The sequence below is a fragment of the Lingula anatina genome, chromosome 3 (genome assembly GCF_051362555.1).
Source record: "Lingula anatina isolate TDL-2025a chromosome 3, LinAna3.0, whole genome shotgun sequence".
Classification (NCBI taxonomy): domain Eukaryota; kingdom Metazoa; phylum Brachiopoda; class Lingulata; order Lingulida; family Lingulidae; genus Lingula; species Lingula anatina.
In genome coordinates, this window is record NC_141769.1 from 246,845 (window position 1) to 267,727 (window position 20,883).

The following is a 20,883-nucleotide window of genomic DNA, read 5'->3' on the forward strand; positions in this document are numbered from 1 at the left end:
TTTTGCTCATAACTGACATTGTCAAAAATGACATTACTCATCCAACCAGGAGAAATCATGCCTTATTACCATGCCAGCAGGTAATGATAGCCCTGCAATACTATGCAACAGGCACATTCCAATATGTTGTTGGGGACCCTTTGCAAGTGTCCCAGCAAACCGCTTGGCGTGCAATTCATCATGTATCAAATGCTCTTGCAGCAAGGATTGGGGATTATGTGGAATTTCCAAATGCACAAAATATGGCCAACATCACAGATGGGTTCTATAGGATGAGAAACATACACTTCCCAGGTGTGATAGGTTGTGTTGATGGTACTCACATTTGGATTAACACCCCTCACTGTTACGAAGCTGACTATGTGAACAGAAAAGGATATCATTCAATCAATGTGCAAGTTATCTGTGACCACAAAATAAATAATAAATAAATAACACAATAAAGAGATTTTCTTGTGTTGAATAATTGGGCTTTAGTTGTCTCTTCCCTGAAGTTGCCATTTTGACCCCTTTCTGTATAGGGCTTTTATAGAATACATAGTAATGTCTTGACCAGTACTTCCCTCAGCCTGCAATCAGCTCAACTTTCACTGTCACTGCCTTTTGTTTGGCGTAACTGACCCTGTGGTTTTGTGGTTTTCCTATGAATACACCATTCTAGCCAAATCTTAGCAAGCAACTAGTAAGAATGATTCTTAGTTTGGTTTTATGGAATAGAAATTAGTTGATTGCTAACAAGTATACAACTAGGGATTTAGAATCATTCTAAGGCCTAGTATCATGCTAAGTTAGAATGCTTTTATGGAATTGGCCCCTGATTTTTTGTGATAACATGCTATAGTAAATTACCCCAAACATATACCCAACACCCCTAAATCAAATGTCAAATTTGACCTTGACCTTCAATTTCAAGGTCATTTGGACATTTTTCTTTCCACATGTCTTTTTTTCTCAAAAAATTTGAAATAATTATCATAGGTAACCTTGGCCTTATAACTGCCATATGTGCCCTATGCTAATGTTATGCCCTGTATGTTGACTTAAACAAAATGAGAACTGCTAACCCATAGAGGCTTACCTATATGTCAAATGTTTCTGAACATAAATACCATACATATCATTATGATACATATAATTAATAATGGTTTTGTAGTGTTAATTAATCAGGGAACATTAGGGAGGGACAGGGTTGGGTTTGAGAAACTTTATGAAATTCACTAAAAACTCTTCTCTTCTGAGCATGTACTGCTAGGTTGAAATTTTCTAAGGAAGTGAGGGAGAGTGTTCTTTGTTTTTGGTGAAGCTGAACTCCTTATGATTCTGATTGGCTGATCATAATGAGACTAGGTTGTACTGTCCAATCAGGTTTTGCTATACTGGTATCTGACCAGTGTCACTTGGTAGTAATTAACTTAACAGCGTGAAATACAAAGCGGAGACATCCTGTCTGTAATTAGGGAAGAAACATCTGGGCCCGGTTTCATCAAGGCTGGATAGCGCTATCCTATGGCTAAAAATGGCCGCTATCCTCTGAATAGAGCTATCCAGAGGATAGTGCGTTTCATCAACAGTGGATAGCGTTATCCAGGGGATAAATCAGCTTATCCAGAGGATAAAGTTGTCCGCTCGAAATAGGTGGGATAAATCTGCTATCATGCTGTTAAATCATCAAAAATGGCGAACCTGTTTGCTTTGGAAGTAAATCCTATGAGATTTCACAGGCGTAGAATGATTAGAAAGAGAACTTTAGAAGATGTATGTTTGCTTTTGATGATTTAAGTGATGCTGAATCAATAGATTACATAACAGACGTTATCAAAGTTGACATCGCGCCTGCTACGAACAAAACCCATGCAATCTCCCTGAGAGACCAATTATCTTTATTTTACTAAAACATACCTTTTAAATCGACGAAAAATGTCTACACTGCTATTGACAGAATCTGCCAAATGTGCCAAGTCAGCCATTTTGTTAGAAAGTATGTCACGACCTTGCCCTTCAACTTCAAATCTGTGTAAACATTGCATGAGGCACAACTAATGCAATGTGATGTGTTATTGACACTGACACTAAAATATCCTGTAGATATTTTCCCCATTATTTTAATGAATGTACCATCTTGAAATATACTTACAATATTGTTTATTATGGGTTATTTATTTTCCAAATATGGTATAGACCACTTTTTGTTAGCAACTATCATGGCTTTTATAATGTTTATAGCAACCAACTGCATTATGGGAATGTCTTTTTCCAAATATGGTATTGGATAAATTTTTATCCATTGTATTACTATCATGCTCTTTATCCAGCCTTTATGAAACACAAATTTACACAGAGGATAACTATCCAGAGAATAAGAGATTTATACCATGGATAGTGTTATCCACAGGATAGCCTATCCAGCCTTGATGAAACCGGGCCCTGGAGCTTATCTTTCTATCAACCTATCTTAGTCCCTGGGAGTTTCCCTGGGCATCTTACATCACATCACATCATCATCACACATAAATCCCTTTATTGTGACCAATAAATTATATATAATGTTGCAGAAATCGTGACTTTGGCAATTTCTCCATGAAATACTAATTTTAGATCATAGCATGCTATGGTAAACTACCCCAAACCTATACCCAACATCCCCAAATCAAATGTCAAATCTTCAATTTCAAGGTTATTTGGACATTTCAAGGTGACATATTCACTTGGGCTAAAAATGATGTATTTTTGACCCACCTCCCCTAATCCACATATGCTCTTTCAGAATATGGGATCAGATTTAGCACATGGCCTTGTAATTGACCCTTTTCTTCAAGGTCATTCCACCCCTATTTTGCAGGGGAATCCTCCGCCACTGGCTTCAGCCAGTTGCAGTCTAGTTTTATTTGAAATTTGAAGGGTTTGATGACTGTCCATCGTTTACACGCTCCCTTCTTCCAAAAATGGGGTTTAAAATATTTTAAACGTTTTTTTAATGATTACGACGGAAACTTAATTATGAACCCCGCTTTAAAAAACTGTTAGAGACAAAACCAGTATTGTTTCGGGTATTAATATAAATGCCAGTAAAATTATAACTATTATATCTCCAATATATAGAGGCTATTTGACTTTGGACAATGTGATGTAGTTGACATGCTGACCGCCTCATTCCAGAATGATATCACAAAATCTGACATTTACAAGAGACCCCCTGAAAAAGATGCGAGTATGGGGAAATTAGAGTTGAATACGACAGGATCTTAACTTAGGACTGGAACCACATATATATACGATGCTCTGCATGATTAATAAAATGACCTGATCCACTTTAATGAAATGACAACAATGCAAAGTTCACATACGACTGATACTGCCACATCTTACGTCTTCCATGACTTGAGGCAATACTAACAGTAACAGGGTACAGTGTGTAGTACTTCAAGGACTGTGCGAGAATGGTATAGCTAATGGAATATGTTTTATTTACTTGAGTGTCTATTACCCCGTTCACATTACAGTCATTTATTCGAATAAATGGCGAATTAGGTCCCGATTCGAATAACTGTAGTAGGTTGAACGCGTGAGGATTTTTGTTAAGCGGATTTTCAAAATCCTGCTAACGAGGTGGATTTTCTTCAGCGATTCGAATAACTTACCGGAACAGACACCTATACAGATCTTACTGCGCATGTGTGCAGATTAGTGTGGGTATCTATGAACGCTTGTTTATTACTTAAGCGATTGCACCCAACGCATTTGGAGGTAGCCACTCACTATAACGTGAGGAAACATAAACTTATTTTCCCATCTTACACTTCCCAAGAAGGCTGGAATGTCTTTTGAGTTGCACTTGTCGTCACAAATTTTCGTTGGTATTTTAAGTTTTCCTGTGCGGCGCATGCACAAGTGTTCAAAACAGGAATAAACCTGAAATTTTCAACGTGGGATTCGGTTTCGCTTCGAATTATAGAAATGCACATTTTTGCAATTGTAGTGTGAAGGGGGTATATGTTTTCTTTTTCCAGCGGCTGTTTACTAAATCAATTGAATTCAGATGGAGATAAATCAACTTTTGAAAAGCAATTAATTTGCAGTTGATATCATTGCATTTACATTCCTTGAAAAAGGAGTTTAAATATGAAATTTTATTATTATCTCTTTTAATTGGCCGTTTAATCTAGAATCTTCATTTTTCTTCATTTTTTATATATCTTGATGATTGTCTTTGTATTTACTTGGTTTTATGAAGAGCCGACTGAACATTTTAAAGACATATTTAAATATAAACAGGGCTGAAAAGTAGGTTAAATCGGTAGGTCAAATTTATAACCAAAATTTTGAAGAAAGGAGAGTTAAAAGCTTTTTATGGCTTATCGAGTGAGTTATTCCAATTATCCCTTGGCATGTACAATTTGTGAAAGTGATATGCATGCACATGCGTTACTAAGAATCCACGCTCCATCGACACTTAGAAATTGATTTTAAACGCTAAACAGATATCATTTATGTTATCATTAAAGTATCATGCATTGTGTAAGACCATCATCTTACCCTTAAAACTATGATCTGCAAGCTTACTAATTTTTCCCTTGAATCGATCATTTATGTTAAATACATTGTGTTTTCATACTTAAATCATTTCCTACTTACCTATTCTTTCATTCAAATTGACGAGAAGAGCTGAATGACCTTGATTGTCTTTATCCCATCCTAGGAACCCAATCTGCTTGTTCAACTCGTCGCGAACATTGTTCATCACAGTATCGTGGATACTCATTAAGCTTGTTCCTGTTGCGCTGAAAATAAGGCTACGGTTTTGTATATTTGTCGTTTCCATCGTATAACCACAAGTGTACCATAAGCTTTTGTCTTTATATTAAACTTACTCTCTCATGTTTTTCAGTTTATATCCTTTCAAAATATACACTGTTATCAACGCTTTCAATGTTAATAATTAATAATATTTATACCATTTTCATTAGCCCATCACAATGAACCCTTACATATGAAAAACATGCTTCATTGGCTTTACGCTTTATTTATTATCAACTGTTTATATCTTACTTTTCAGGGTCATCTCTTTCTTCCATGGGATTCATCTCGGACCCTCTGAGGCAGACTTCTTTGATTGCTTCCTATAAAAATATGTTTTTGGGGATTTGTAAAACCCTCTATCTATACGAAGTCCTTTAACATAGTATACTTCAAAGTTCAGAATACGTAGTGTACCTTCCATTTTCAACTTCAGGGTATTTTCTAAATTAATATCTTATGATTTACAGGATTGAGCTGAATAATTTTCAGAAATATTCATCATTTATATCATATATAAATTCAATACCGAAGACCTGGTTACAAACATTCTGTGGACTTGTGAAGATTATTTTGTCCATAGCTACTTATATTTGTCTGATCTTACCATCCAATATTTCATCTGCTTGCAGTCAGACTTCACCAGGGAATGAGGTTGTGACAGGTATGACAACCTATCACCCCCTCTGGTGTGCTATTTCGTCAGATCCCCCCTTGCCTGCCCCTCCCTCAGGAGTGGTAGGTAGAGGTTGGGTAGCTCAGTCCCATCATTCTGATTCAACTTGGCCCCTTATAAGCGGATGTTAATTGCTTCAAGAACTTTCCGATTTGGATCTCGTGGCTCTATTTCCAAGATTTTTATGTCTTCTATGGTTGTTGATGTTATACAATGCCCTGTCTGTTCCTGGTGTTAGCTGAGGGCAGATTTTTTATGTTCAGTGATTCTTTAAGTTAAGGAACGTCCTGTCTCTCCGATGTATTTCTCTTCACACACCTGACACTCACACTGGTCTCATGGGTCTAATTTGTCCTTTGGGGATACTATGATGAAATAGCACACCAGAGGGAGTGATATTTCATCACACCTGTCACAACCTCATTCCCTGATGAAGTCTGACTGCAAGCAGATGAAATATTGGATGGTAAGATCAGACAAATATAAGTAGCTATAGACAAAAGAATCCTCACAAGTCTATTACAACAACATAGCTAATGAAACTGTTCTACACTAAAACATTCTGTGAAAGTGAATTATTTCGAATATAAGGAATATGATACACATTCTTGATTATCACTACAGTGGGTGACAAAAACATTAACTCATTTATTATGGCACCGGACTTCGTAGTTTGAAATCGCTATTCATTGTACCATCACCACGTCGTTGGCGGTACACATGGTTTTAGTCCCGACCGATATCGTGCGCCGGCCCCGCCGGCTCCGTTGCTACGTCACCGTGAACGTTTCTCCTCCTAAACTACAAGAGCCCCTGCTTTTGTATGTACAGTGGTCGGAATAATTTTGTTTCCGTTGTACACCGGTGTAACAACGTTCGAAATGTTTTAATCCCTATCTTGTGAATAGAAGGGGGCCGTATAAATCCCTTCAAAATTCGAACGCATAAACACAATAGCTTAGGTGGAATAACACAATACTTAATACGAGTGAACCCCATGACGCCGGTTTCTGTGGTCCAGTGGGAGTGCGACAATCCGCTGTAACAAGGTGTAATTAACAGCAGGATACATCAGCCAGAAGGTCCCTATTGTTTGTTGCGGCGATAGGATTATAGCTTTAAGAGGCTAAAACCCATGCTAACGCGTGCCACGCGAGGCGAACTTTCCTTATGTTCACTAGTTTGGCACGCGCAGCTGGTTTTTAGTGTTGCTAACAAACTGCGAGTGAAATCTGTTATCAGTTATTTGATTCAATATGAAATTTCCGCAGTCAAAAATTGAACTAGGTTTTGTTTCTTTGATTGAGATGCATGAGCGTCAGCATCAATCTGTCTCAAAAAATCCTATTGCATTAATTTATAAATGTATAATTTATTCATGTATTTACGTTTTAATTTGAAACATCTGCATTCAAGTATTCAAGTATTTTTAAAACATGAATGATAATGAAAGAGGAATAAGGAAAGAATATATTACTTATACTATGCTTATATTATACTATTGAAATTAAATGAGGTGCATTGACATAGGCGCAAGGACAATCCAACTCTAACGTGCAACAGGGGGACCTATGACATTGTGATCACACGATACATGAGAGTACGGTCAATTAACATTGTAAATCATCAGTAAAAGAGGAGGGGGTCTTACTATAGCTCGCTATCTATTGTTAAAAGCGACTATTATTATCTCTCGAACAAGCTTAAACCATGCTTATACAATTACTGTGTCTCCGGCTGCCGTTCAGAAACGCAATGTCGAACATATTTTGCTACAGTGAGAGACATGGTACACCAGCGACTTGTTTTAGATCACTCAAGAAAGGATGCATACGTGCGACAGCTAAGGAAAATTAATCAAGTATGCAAGTGATCTATTAATAGTAATTGCACAGTGCATGTTACTAGACCTTTGTCCTAACTCAGAAGTTAGGAATAGGATGTTTGGATAAAAAGCTTCTATTCAACTCGCTTAGACCTAGGGCGTGATGCTACTACAGTGCCGCCGGAATGTCCCCTTACCAAATGGCCGTATGGTTTCCCAAACCTACCCCATGTGGTCGAACAATAGAGGCCGTATGATAATTAAAGGGTAGGGGAATCCCCAAGCAATCCTTATCGGACACCCAAATTAGTCGGTTCAACGAACACGGTCTGCCCCTTCTTATTTGCCTCACTTAAGGTTTCTATTATAGCTGAGATTGCTATCGACACGAGCAAATAATACCGGGTTATGTATCAACTGCAACAGAAGACTCGAGTAAAGGCAATTCGAATATTAGAACAAAACTCTGAAGAACAAATCAGGTTTATTTTTAAAACACGTATAACAATTTTATTTGATGATAATAAGTCACGATCAACAAAAGAGTTAAAATGGAAAATTTTAAATAGCTAATACATCAAACAAATGTCAATGTCTCATTACCTTTATTACATGTGTTGCTAGTTTAGTAGCCTGGCCTTCTCTCTCAATTACCGCTGGAATCACCTTCTTTAGGTGATTAATATATTTATTACACTTTTCTGCGTTAATATTTTCCCACGCCTCTCTAATGCCGTCAACAAGTTGTTCTCTCGTGGTAGGCTTAACACGCGTACGAAGGTGATGTTTGATTTCAGCCCATACGTTTTCAATACGGTTAAGGTCGGGGCTTTCTGGAGGGGTGCGAAACCAATTAATACCATGTTGCTCAATAAATGCAGCAGCAACTCGGCTGGTATGTTTGCTGTCGTTGTCCTGCTGAAACCTGTAGCCGTCTGGGAACATATCACGTATCGCTGGGATCAGGGCCTCACCTAATACATCTTCATGTAAAAGTCCGAGTTCATTATACCACTAAACACTACAATGTTCGTCGGACCTCTCGTTCTAATCCCGGCCCACACATGGACCTTATAGGGATGCTTGGGTTTGGGGGACATTCTGCGGGGCTCACTTATGTCTCTGCCATACTCGTCACGACGCAAGTAATCGCTAAGAGGCATCTTGGAATTGTGATGATTTGGAAAATCTGAGTGTCGATTTATACCGTTCACTTGGCAGGTGACACGATGGCACAGAAATCAGTGACATAAACATGTCATATTATACAAAATACTTATTGGCTATTTAGGAAGTCCAGATACACAAACAATCCTGTTGACACGTGTCAGTTGATTTACAATTATGTGCAATTGATAAGTTTGGATTGAAGAGCGTCATCGCAATGTTAACATTAATTTTAGACGACGCGTGCCACACAGTAGTGATTATGTAATAGTCAGGGCTTAATCACTGTGTTTACCCAGCATGAATAAAGCTAGCCTGAACTGATTCTTAATTAATGTGAGATGACACGTGCCAACCAGTGAAGTTAGCCCGAGAGATTGTAATCCAGCTTTTTAAATTAATTTCTTTTGATGCTTTTAAGTATGAAGAAGACTTTTTGTTAAGTTTGGGCTTTAGATCGTAAAGATGAACTATTCCTATCGTTTTGAATTACATATCAAACATTGATAGAGAAACAGTTGCCTTCTGACAGCATTATAGATATTCCTAGTTTTCCAAATACATTCGAACTGCATTTGAGAGCTAAAACAGACGAAAGTGCACTTATCATTCCAGGCGAATTCAAGCGCATTCTGAGTATTCCAACAGTACTCTTACAACAATTAAGGTCAATTTAAACTTTAGGCTAATTTTAAAAGCAAGTGATTTGGAAGCATATGTGACACCACCGCCGCCTCCATTTCCAAGTCCATGTGTGACACCACTGCCTCCTCCTCCTTTCCCAAGCCTCTGTCCGACACCTACCGTTGAGGTCTACATATACAACTTTACCGCTACCGGTCACGTACACAGTTCCTACTTTGTGTCCTACAGAATCAAGGAATCAGTCTTTCGGCCGGCCACCCGTCGCCTTCTCAAATAAAGAAATATACGAAATTCGACAACGGGCCAGTTCCCCAGGCAACTTTTGCGTTCAGTTGACGGGAAGGTTGTTTACGATTGATGAACGAATACGAAAGGACAGAAATGTTACGGGTGTAGATGGGAGAGATCCTATATGCAAATATAGACTGAACTATATTAAAGATATGGCTAACAAACTGTTTATCACTGAAACAACTGACAAATCTTTTTGGAAAAAATGCATTTCGTCTATGAACAAAGCTAATAGAAATATAAGGACATACTATAAAAATAAATTTCAATCTTGTTAATAATATGTACACTGTATATAGCAAAGACAGTTTGAAGCCTAATAAATATTACATGTACAAGTACGAGTAGTGTTTTATTTGATCTTTAATAAATTCATAAATTCATTTATTAAACTCTATGTAAATTCAATCAATTCATAGCTACAATATACAAGAAAATTGCTGTCATCACCGAATCTTTTTGGTAAAGCGACTTTTGAAAATCACTGTTGGCAAGTTCTTATACTTAAAATCTCCGTATCAGAGTAGAGTGATCAAAGTAGAGTGAAGCCACCGCGCATTAAAGGTCAATTAACGCTTGGACGAACACTCAATTGCGACCACGCTCACCTTCGATCTTTATCTCAGCGAGCTAGGGTTAGGCTCTTTTGTTAGCAGAAAGTTTGTCACGATAATTGCCCGACGGGCAGGGTATGGAACTATTGTTAACCGAAACCAAACAGCGTATGGATGACAATGTTATTTCCATAGTTACCGAGCCAGGCCGTCCATACAACCCGCAGCAACCCGGAGGGTAAGTAAGGGGACATTCCGGCGGCACTGTAGCAAGGCAAACTGAAGAAATGAGTAATATTTTTCGAGTAATATAAAAAATATGTAACATGTTTTTTTTTTCTACACATATAAGTTTTTTTAATTACTATTATTTATTTATTTATTTATTTATTTTTTGCAACATTGACATCAAATACATGCTTAACAAGGGGTGTGTGCCAGTAATAAGTATGACCAAGGAAGTCATGCACTATAATCCAGGAAAGCAGTTTTGATATAAAAAATAGACTTAGAAGAAAGAGATAATCTTTCTTTAAATATGGCTGTTGTATGCACCTATATGTTCTAGCAAGGTGCTATTTAATTTTGATGTGTTTTTTTGTAGCATTGTTTATCTTTTCTTTTTAGTTTTTTTTTAGTTCATTTGCTTTGCTTTTTTTTTTGTGTGTGTTACAAATATGTAATTCCATTTTAAACATTTGAATTTTTATAAACCAAGGCAAAATACAAGTCAACACAAATAGATATTTTGGACAATTAAAAGCAATATTACATAAAATATCATTGGCAACACCAAATATGAATTATGCACTGTAAATGCCAATTAACACATACCAAAAACTAACGCTCATCAGTCAGTCTACTTTCCACCTAAATCTGTATTTCAAGCCTACGATTCTTTTATATCAGTTCAAGAATAATAAGTATCACGATTTCCTTTCATACTGCTTACAGTGACAGTGCATATATTAGATCTAGATATTGGGCAAGCAAATAACCAGATGCACTGGTAAGTACATATTTGAATCTAACAACTGCAGTCAATGAATGCATCACTGTGGGCATGAACGGTGTAACGGCATAGTTTTCTGGTAAAACGAGATTCCTTCTTAGCCAAAGTGAAAAGAAGACAAACGGGAGTGCAGCTTGGAATACAAAGAATTCCCCGCCCCAATACAAATCACTAAATGCTATAAGAATATGCTTCACGTACCGTCATTTCTGTGTTGTACATCGCCACCATGTCTTCCAGTATTTTCTTGCGTCTTAACTCCACACTAGCATCCCAGGCACTCTTCATGGCAGGTATGGTGTCTGGATGATTGACAGCTTCCACATAGTGCTGCAACATTGTGGCAAGCTGATCACCTAACAAGCATGGAATGAGCTGACATTAAAATGTACATAAACTGTTACTATAAATAGCAGTCATAATTAATGAAAATTAGATTGTTTTCTACTAAAACTGCCTGTGCCCTATATGTATATAGCACTACGCCGGTGTGACGGGAATGGCAGACCTAGGAATAAAAGTAATGGGGTTCCATATGATTGGTAAATGTTAGTGTTAGTCGGAGTATTGGGGTAAGTATAGGAGACAAATGCCACTTGTACAAAGTAATGGGAAAGGAAGTACGATTCCTAGCGGGCACGCCAGCCTTTATAAGACGCTGTCGACCCGTGAGTGGCAAGTCTTGTCTGTTTTGTCCCATCCTTCCACTCAGCGATGAAAGGGCCAATTTCAGCGCCATAATATATGCCAGTGAAAATGCATTCCTAGAATATCATTAGTTATGTTATGCCTGTTAACCAATTTGTTTTGAGACTTATTTACTTTGTGTGAATCATCATATTAACCTAGAGGGGATCCAGGATTATCTAAAGGGGGGTCCGCGGGTGCGAATCCACCCCCTCCCTCATTTAGCGTAGGGTTTGGGGCGCGATTAAGGGCCCCGAAAATTTTTGGTATCTTAGAGGGTGAACGGTGCCATTTGGGACGGTTTAGAACTACATGTATGCTTCAGCTAGTCAAAATTCTAATTTCAAGCGAGGACCAGAAATCGAAGGGGGGGGGGGGCAATACAAATCCGCCACTGTATTAACTTTGAGGTTTCTTTAGCTGATGACAAATTCACTTATATCATATTACAAAACAAACATGTACCCTAAAATGGCAAAATGTATGTATCGCTATGAAAATTTCTGCTTTGGTATATTTTCTGAAGATTTATTGATATATCATCAGGCTGAATCTTATCTGTAAAGAAACATACATATACCTTATAATTGGAATAACCTGAAATGCATTCATTCCTCAAGCACTTTTATAAGTAAAGAAACCACCATACCTGTTATCTTAGAGCCCACAGTCATCCCTCGCTTGCATTCTAGACTAGACAGGATGCATTCTATAAATTCGTCCATTCTCGCATTGAATTCGGGGTCGATATCATCAGCATTTGCTGCAATATCCAACAACACTTTGCTAACCCCCGGAGTAGGGAGGGTAAACGCCTCCACTTTACGAAAAGCCAAGAATATGACTCTGCCTATCCTCTCTTGACTGGTTTCTACCGCTTTTTGTGAGCCTTTCTTGAATACCTTTGGAAAAATATCTTGTTAAGCAATTACATTGATATTATTTTAAGCAAAACATCAAGTATCAACCAGGAGCACAATTTTGATATTTTGGATGTTTTTGTCATTTTAGGAACATTCTTGTAATGTTATGTGTGTGTGTGTGTGTGTGTGTGTGTGTGTATGTACCTATTCAATCATAAATCAAGAAGGTGGGCAGTTGCCACGAAAAGTCAATAGATCAACTCACCACTTCCTTCACGTAGTCAGTGGGTGTCATTTCGTCTCCGGTGCTAGGGTGGACACACTTCAAATAGACATCTCGCAAAAGCCACATGAAGTTTGGAAACACCCTACGAAGTTCTCCCATGTCTTCAGTCACCTCCTCATTTTCCTTTGCCCGAATTCTACCAGTAACATCAGTAAGGGCTCTAAAAGCAAAACAGTAATTTTCACTTTCTTATATTTTAGAAAACGTGTGCATGTACATAGATACTGCAGACTTGACATTTAATATGGAATCGTTTTCCAAATAATAAGTCATCATTTTTTCTATTTTGCTGACTGATAAATGGAAATAATAGTGTTTTAATAAATTCTGATAATATCTGTGATGTAATTGTGAGATCAGTTGATTGATTGAATTCGCCAGTAAGGTAAACAAAAATACATTGCCAATTCTTAGCCATACGACAACCATAGAAAGCGATATGTTGGAACTCCATATTTTAAAAATAATTGTCTTTAAAAGAATAACACGCTCCACAAAGAACCCTAATGTTAGTACATGTATCTACGTAGGCAAAGTAACGGTCGCTGTTACGTCTGCCCTCATCTGGCTTCTAACAGAGCTTTCAAGCGGCAAGGCATTCCTTGGGGCATGTTTTAAGAGATGAATCTGTAATAAAATTCCAGGCAAAGGCCAATACTTATCCAATTTGATTCAGTTTTGTTGTAGGACATGCAGACCGTTGATCCAGCGAGTAGTGGCCTATCCATATATTGTCTATGTGATTAAATTGACGATTTTGATTATCAAGGTAGCTGCTGATTCCCTTGGTTCTGTAAGTTGTCTGCTATTAAAAGTGCTCTGTGTGAACCGGCAATCTCATTGTGCAGCCTAAAATTGTTCCTAAGGTGCCAATATCAAATAATAGTCAAGTGGTTCCCAGATTATTCCTCTATTCGATCTGCTTCAGGTTTTCATCGATGCCTACCGTTGGTGTTTTGGCACCAATGTGGTATCCACTCCAAAAACTGACGCTGTCAATGACCCTAGACACTTTAGAGGTGGCACTCGCTTCGTCATAGGCCTCTTCAGGATGTCTGTAAACAGGTGAAATCTGACCTCAATAAAGAAAGTCACGTGGTTTCAGTGTTCTGCCCAGAAACGAAATTTATTAGAGAAGCAGACGACGCTGAACATTTGTGCTGTTTACAGTGGCTTCCTCGCAGGTCGTCTGGTACATGTATCCTAACCTGCTGAAACCAGTTTGGTGTTCGCTTAGAGCCTTGAAAAGCGCGTTTTGGTGACAATTTGCCCCTCGTTCTGAACGGACTGGGTGGTTTTTGTTTAGTTGCAGCAGAATTATATCCGGAAGGACAGTGAGTCTTGTATCCTGGTAGTAAGATTTCGATACATTGGGCGTCGCCTCTGTGTAGGTACATCTGTCTGGACATAAGTTCATAAAACTGCACGGACCATTCCATGTTACACAATAATCTGTCTGGCAATATCCGTGAGGACGCAAGCGTAACTTGCTCCCCTCGCACGGAGTTAGCAAGAGAGACGCGCGTTGTGCAAGACGCACGTCGCAAGCAATGAAGGAGGATATTTCACTGAGGATATTTTTCTTTTAATTCAAGTACATTTTTGTTAAATCTACCACAGTAATGTCACAATATTTCCCTTTATCGTCCGAAAATTTGAGAGGAATATTTTATTTACTTTTTGAGTTACAGTCGGTTTACTGTTGATAAGTCTAACTGGCAATTTATTTCACCTGGTCGTTGCACTGCGCAGGGAGATAGGGTGTTCTAATTACAAGCTGACACCTAAATTACTCGAATAACTAAACTAATCTATATATTCATGGAAAGCCGGTACTTTTACGCACCTTTCCAATACTGTCACAAAAAGGTCTCGTTTTCTTATGAACGATACGGGATGATATAAACAGGTATATATATATATATATATATATATATATATATATATATATATATACTAATTAATTTTCACATTCCGAAATAAAGTTCTGTTGCTCATTTAATTTAATAATGGCTGTTTATATGATGGAAATAAGGCAAAACCATTTCACATTATTTGTTCTTATCCACTGAAAATTCCAGCAAGATACCTTAGATATTTTGAGTTACAGTCTGTTTACAGTCGACAGGTCTAACAGCATGGCAATTTAACTCACCTGGATGTTTCACGGGGGAAGGAGATGGGGTGTTATAATTACAAAGCTGACACCAGAATTACTTAAAATTAATCCTTAAATTTTCCGAGTGGTAATACTACAAATTTCCTTTTCAATACCGCCTCATCAATGAATAGTTTTTCGCCAGTATAACATATCAGATTTTATATTTCATAAAATCAAATTGAGTTTTCTTCAGTTCATAAAGCGCATTGTTAACTTCGGATGTTGAGTAAGTGTAACCCAATTTTTCGACATTATGTGTCTTTATCTTCTGCATGTGTCAGTAAGATATCTATCTAACCGTATGAGTCATGTTTACTGCTGCCGGCAGGTGTAATTGGCAATTGATAATTAGTTCACCTTGAAGTAGGTCTAGGTGGTGAGATGGGCTATTCTGATAACAAACTTAACACATTTCATTAGCTAACAGTCTTGTTCAATCACCTTTTATCGCGTCATCTAGCCAGGAAAGGCATGCTCTGAACTAGGACAAAGACAAAGTACACAAATAGAGTCCAAATGCATATTTATTCACACATCCAAGTCTTGTACAAAAAAGTAAAAATAAATAAATAAATAAATAAACTACTACTTCAAAGACAATAATAAATGAGATCAAATCATTTATATCAGCACATATAAAATGAAAAAAAATCCCCTGAGCATCATGTGAGAATTATAAAATTAATTTAAAAGTACAATGTAAAAAAAAAAAAATTATCAAATGCATGGTTTCCATGTGAATGAAACATCTTATAAAATACTAAGCACCAGATAAATGTAGCTGCAAATGTAAACGGATATCAAAATATTTCAAGTCAAATTAAACTAAACCCACATAGTTCAAGAAATAAAGCACCATAAAATGTTACACCAGCTAATTTATTAAATGCACAATATTACTGTATCACAAGCCATGCAAATAAAAGCATATGGCACAAAGATGATGAAAATAGTATTCAACCAGTTCTATCAAGTAAACAAAAACACTTACAAATGCTTATCAAAAAGCAACATTTGTACAAAATCAAAAGTACAAAATCAGTTTAGACATCATAGAGTAAACATACATGTACATACAGTGTTGCAAAATAATTTTAGACATTTCTTTTTCTTTTCCTGTTTTTTGGAGAATCTGTTCAATCAGGATCATTGTACAGGTAATCTGCAATGTACACCCTGAGCTTCAGAGATAACTTGACACTTACCTCTTCACAATAGCCTATCTTCATCGTGTCAAGTTACCTCTGACGAAAATAGTTTGACCTAGTTTATATAAGCCAATCGAATCCAAGTTTCAAAATTTTTCACCAAAGTTTGGTGAAAACGCTGATTGGTTGACCGTCAATCGGTAATCCTCGGCTGATTCCGCAAGTTCCATACTAACAACAAAGTTATTGGCGAGTGCGGAGACATCCGAGTAGTTCCGAGTGCATAACCGTACACAAAGAAAGCATGGCGTCTCCTACGAGTGACTACGTAAAATAATGTGTTAAGTTATCTCTTGATTCTTTGCAAAATATGAGTACTTCGGAATTAAAACCAGAGCAGTTTGAGGCCCTGCATCATTATCTACTGAGGGATGATGTATTTTGCGTGCTGCCCACAGGTTACGGCAAGTCCCTGATATTCAGCCTTATCTTTGATTGGTCCGGATTTGAACAAAGCGCGCTCTGACTCGTTCGCGTTCATTGGCTAGATCGTTCAATGAGTTATTGAGTGCGGGATTTAAATTTGATTGGCAGGCGGCGGGAGCAATCGAATGTGGTCAGAGGTAACTTGACACGATGAAGATAGGCTATTGTGAAGTGGTAAGTGTCAAGTTATCTCTGAAGCTCAGGGTGGCCATGTAGTGATACCTGTAGAAACACGGGGCAGGACACATTCTAACATCACATACACTGCAGGTGTAAAAAATATCAACACGCTGAACATGGACTACACAAGCACTTCTCTTTTTATCCGGGGCAAGTGCAGGAGCATGGTTCATATTGCGATTACGACGCACACATTTAGGAAGTGCAGCAAGTGTTTTTCTCTGCCCTGTCTCCGAAACATTATTACCAATTAATTCTTCAGACAACATTCTAGTAAAGTCTTTCATTTTAATGTTTTTTCCACTTGTTTTTATACAATATGTAGGAATTTACCCTTACAACATCTAAAAGAAACCAAAACAATTTCAGGTACCAGACCACACCACGCATTAGGCGTTTATGAGCATTTATTCTTTGATCAGAGAGATCTACACCTCCCATGTTTGAATTATAGGCAGTCACTAACACATGGCGAGGCACATTGTTTTTCTCCCATTTGCCATTGATTTTGGCTGAACGCTGCACACAGTCAAATGTATTAGCGACTGGAAGGGTTGTCAGAAGAGTCACCGGTTTTTATCTTTCCATGTCACAGCAGTAAACGATCCCTTGTACATGTGTATGACATCTCCTCTGTTCATTTGTTTCACGTCATTGGATTTAGCACTCATAGTGTTTGGTAAACCTTTTCTGTTGGATCTAACAGTTCCACAGGCAGGGGCAGATCTTTGCAAAATAGATTGAAAGGCATGTATGCTAGTGTAATAATTGTCCATGCAATCATAGATTCGTCGAGCGAAATTTCCCTTTCTGGAGAGTACACTGTTCTTATTTTTTTCACCACATAGTCCAAAATTGAACGTATTTTATAAAGTTTGTCATAATTCGGATTGTTTTTGTCTGATATGGCAGTTTCATTATCCACAATGCAACGTAGGATAGCAAGAACTCTATCGCGGGACATTATTTTTCCAAACCCAGGTGAAGAAATCATCCAATTCTTAGTCCAATAGTCTTTGATGTTAGTTTTCACGACAAGTCCTATTGCAAAAATCATGTCAAGCCAGGCTTTTAGTTCATCTAAGGTTAGTTCTGTCCATGCACACTTGTGTTGATCTGGCGCTCTTGTTCTCTCCTGAGTGGCATACAGGTTGGTCTGAGTGCATCTGAGCTGCAGAAGGGTGTTGGTAAAAAAATAAACTAAAAAGTGTACCAGGTGTAACTGACTGGATATTTTCTTGCTCAGTAGCATCTGGGGACAGACCAGGTTTCCCTCCAAATCTGATATTAGCGTCCTTTCTGTTAGTGATATCTTCACTCCACTCTTCTTGTTCATGTGTGTCTACATAAACCTCACGTGCGACGTCGTCTGTGAAGGAAGCGGCGTCTATTTCAGGCTCTGCATCAGAGTCATCTCTCCGGCATGCTGATCTCGATAGCGGCATGTCTACATCATTATCTTCACTCTCTGTATCACTAAACATTTCACCATCATCATCAGAGTTTTCAAGTAATTCTAACACATTCTCCACTGCCATGTACGTCTCTTTCTACTGCGCTCAGCCATTTTGAATTCACCTGGTGACAGCGACTTTAGCAGGGTGTGATAAAATCACGATTTCTGGCAATTAATAACCTCAGAGAAGGAACAATTATGACTGAACTGACAGACAACATACAACCAGGTGCTTTTAAAGCGTCTTTATTGAATGTCAGGTAACAATAGGTGACATAACAAGCACGAAAAGTTATAACCGCATATGTGCGGTAACCGGCCCTAGGGACCTTTAAGAAAGAACCGCACATGTGCGGTTACCGGCCTTATGGGGTTAAAGATCAAAGCCAAAAGCTACCGGGAATGCGTCGCAAGTGCTTCTCCCCCACGACTAGAGCAAACTAGGCATGCTCACAATGAAAAATGAACGTCGATTGTGCAACGTGTAAAACAATTTTCAAAAACTTCAAATTTTGCTAAGTGCTGCTTCCAATATGCGTCCAAAAAGGCACGAGAAAAAGCTTAGAGAGCAGAAAAAAGGGAGGAGGAAGAAGAAAGAAGAGGAGAACAGGGGGGCAAAACTGACGTACGCCGCCAGTACGTCATCACAAGCATGTGAGGCAAGCGTGAAGCAAAAGTGACGCCAAAGGGAACTACCTACGCCGTCCTACTGACTCCACGCCCTCTACTGCACCCACAATTCGTAGGGCGCAGAAACCACTAAATCAACCAATCACCGACTGTTATAGACGAATTTGGTTCAGTGAGAGAAAATAAGTGTTTTTTTTTCCATTTTTTCCTGGCATTTCTTGTGTGTTGCTAGGGTTAATTTTGGTATCAACTAGCAGGCTAGGGTGTAAACTACTGCCATTTTTTTTCAGGACCAGGCTCAGGTGCGGTGCAGTCGTGAAACCTCTGGTGGAGGGGGCTACTAACTGTGAGTGGTGCAGTGGTTTGTTTACAAACAGAGGGGTGCACATGTTCAAGTGATGCCGGTAAGGCACTTGAGTTGATGACAGTATTTTTTTTTTGCCATTGGGAGTTATATCAGTGTCTCTGCTGTCCATGGGGATGGGAAATTTGTCCTTTTTCATAAAATGTATCTTTCAATTGATTTCTGTACATCTGAAAAGTTTACCCGTTATATGTTTTAGACACAAATACTACATGTACGTATTCTGCAAAATTGACCCATTATAAACGAAATCAAAAGATGGCCTTTGCATTTAGTAAATATTTCCATTTTCCACTGACTAAATGGTGAATTGGGATATAAATGACATGGTCTTTATTCTTCGTGTAGGCCTATTAGTTTTACACCTTAGACTAATCATCTGTCGGCATTTTTCAAATTCACAATTTACATTACTTATAAAAAGAATAATGAAATAATTATTTCAACTTATCTTATGTTTAAATATCCACTAAAAGAAAATACTTTCGGAGTTAAAAATGATTGGTAAAAATGGCTTCTCCATTTTTTCTGCCTGTAATGGTGATAATCAATCATTGATAAATGTGAATAAAGCTACTCTTACAACCGGTCGTGCGTGCTTCTACGAGCGGTTTGCGTGCAAAAAATTGGCCAAGTAGTAAGATACACGCACGTGGAACGTACTTTATATGGTGGACGTAAACACGACGCAAAGCACGCAGCCCGAAAACTGGCCGGCCGGTTTTCGCTACGACCTGTCGTAGAACGCCTGGAGCACGCTCGTACCCGCAAGACAAAAGTACTGAGTAAGTGTGTTAGGCGTGCGTGTAACGCATGAAAGGCATGCAGAAATTCCGGGGTATTATACCACAAAGACGATGTACTGACCACGCAAGAGACTCGTACGTTCAACTTGCTTTCAATGTACGTGTTAACAAAAAGGGGGTGAGCGCACTTCCTCCGTGCGTTTATCTTACTTCCAAAGTGCGTGGTGATTACTACTACCGTACTTGTGAATTACGTCACACTAAGACGACGCACTTGACCAGCACGATAAAAGTGTGTCACAAGTACTTGCTTAGGTGCATCGTGCGCCTATATCAAAGCTGATACGAACAGTCTGCTCTAAGTTTGGAAGCGCCATTTTGAAAGCTAAAACAGGAATGATGAAGAGACTCGGTGCTCCCTTTTATATTATTTTGATTATCCGTGTGTTCCACCAATTTGACGCACGGGTGTCGTGCTTAACACTTCCGTGCTCATTACGTTTCTCTTATGTTTCTCTAACTTCGTAAGTACGATTTCTGAAAACGTGCGCTTCACTTGCAATACACGTACGATTATCTCACTCACTGTGTGCGACACAAGTACAGATCGTACGTGCTCCTTACTTCTTCCTACTTCCAAAAAAGGTGTACAGACCTCTTGCGGGCCCCACGTTTAGAGCATGACACACCTTATCATAAAGTACTTACTACTTACGTCCGCTGCGATTTAATTTTCATCCTGCGACAACGCTACGCCTGACAAGAACTCCGAGGACGCAGAGCAACAGACCGAAGTTACGACCTCGACCTGTGACCTTTCACTATAGGTACATGTTAACGACCTGGATGGAATGGCCACCTGATCTTTGGTCATAAGGCTAGGAATACTTATTTATCATACATGTTTTTCAT

The 20,883-nt window shown here is 38.4% G+C and overlaps 1 protein-coding gene across 1 annotated transcript in view; it reads right to left on the reverse strand.

Moving 5' to 3' along the window:
- LOC106169114 (guanylate-binding protein 3) overlaps positions 1–20,883 on the reverse strand; it is a 41,146-nt gene that overhangs the window by 13,115 nt on the left and 7,148 nt on the right. The window contains exons 5-9 of the mRNA XM_087007675.1: positions 12,780–12,960; positions 12,301–12,553; positions 11,166–11,320; positions 5,047–5,117; positions 4,633–4,778 (exon numbers count right to left, since the gene is read on the reverse strand). Coding sequence (XP_086863801.1) covers positions 4,633–4,778; positions 5,047–5,117; positions 11,166–11,320; positions 12,301–12,553; positions 12,780–12,960 — 806 coding nt within the window. The remainder of the gene's footprint in view (positions 1–4,632; positions 4,779–5,046; positions 5,118–11,165; positions 11,321–12,300; positions 12,554–12,779; positions 12,961–20,883) is intronic.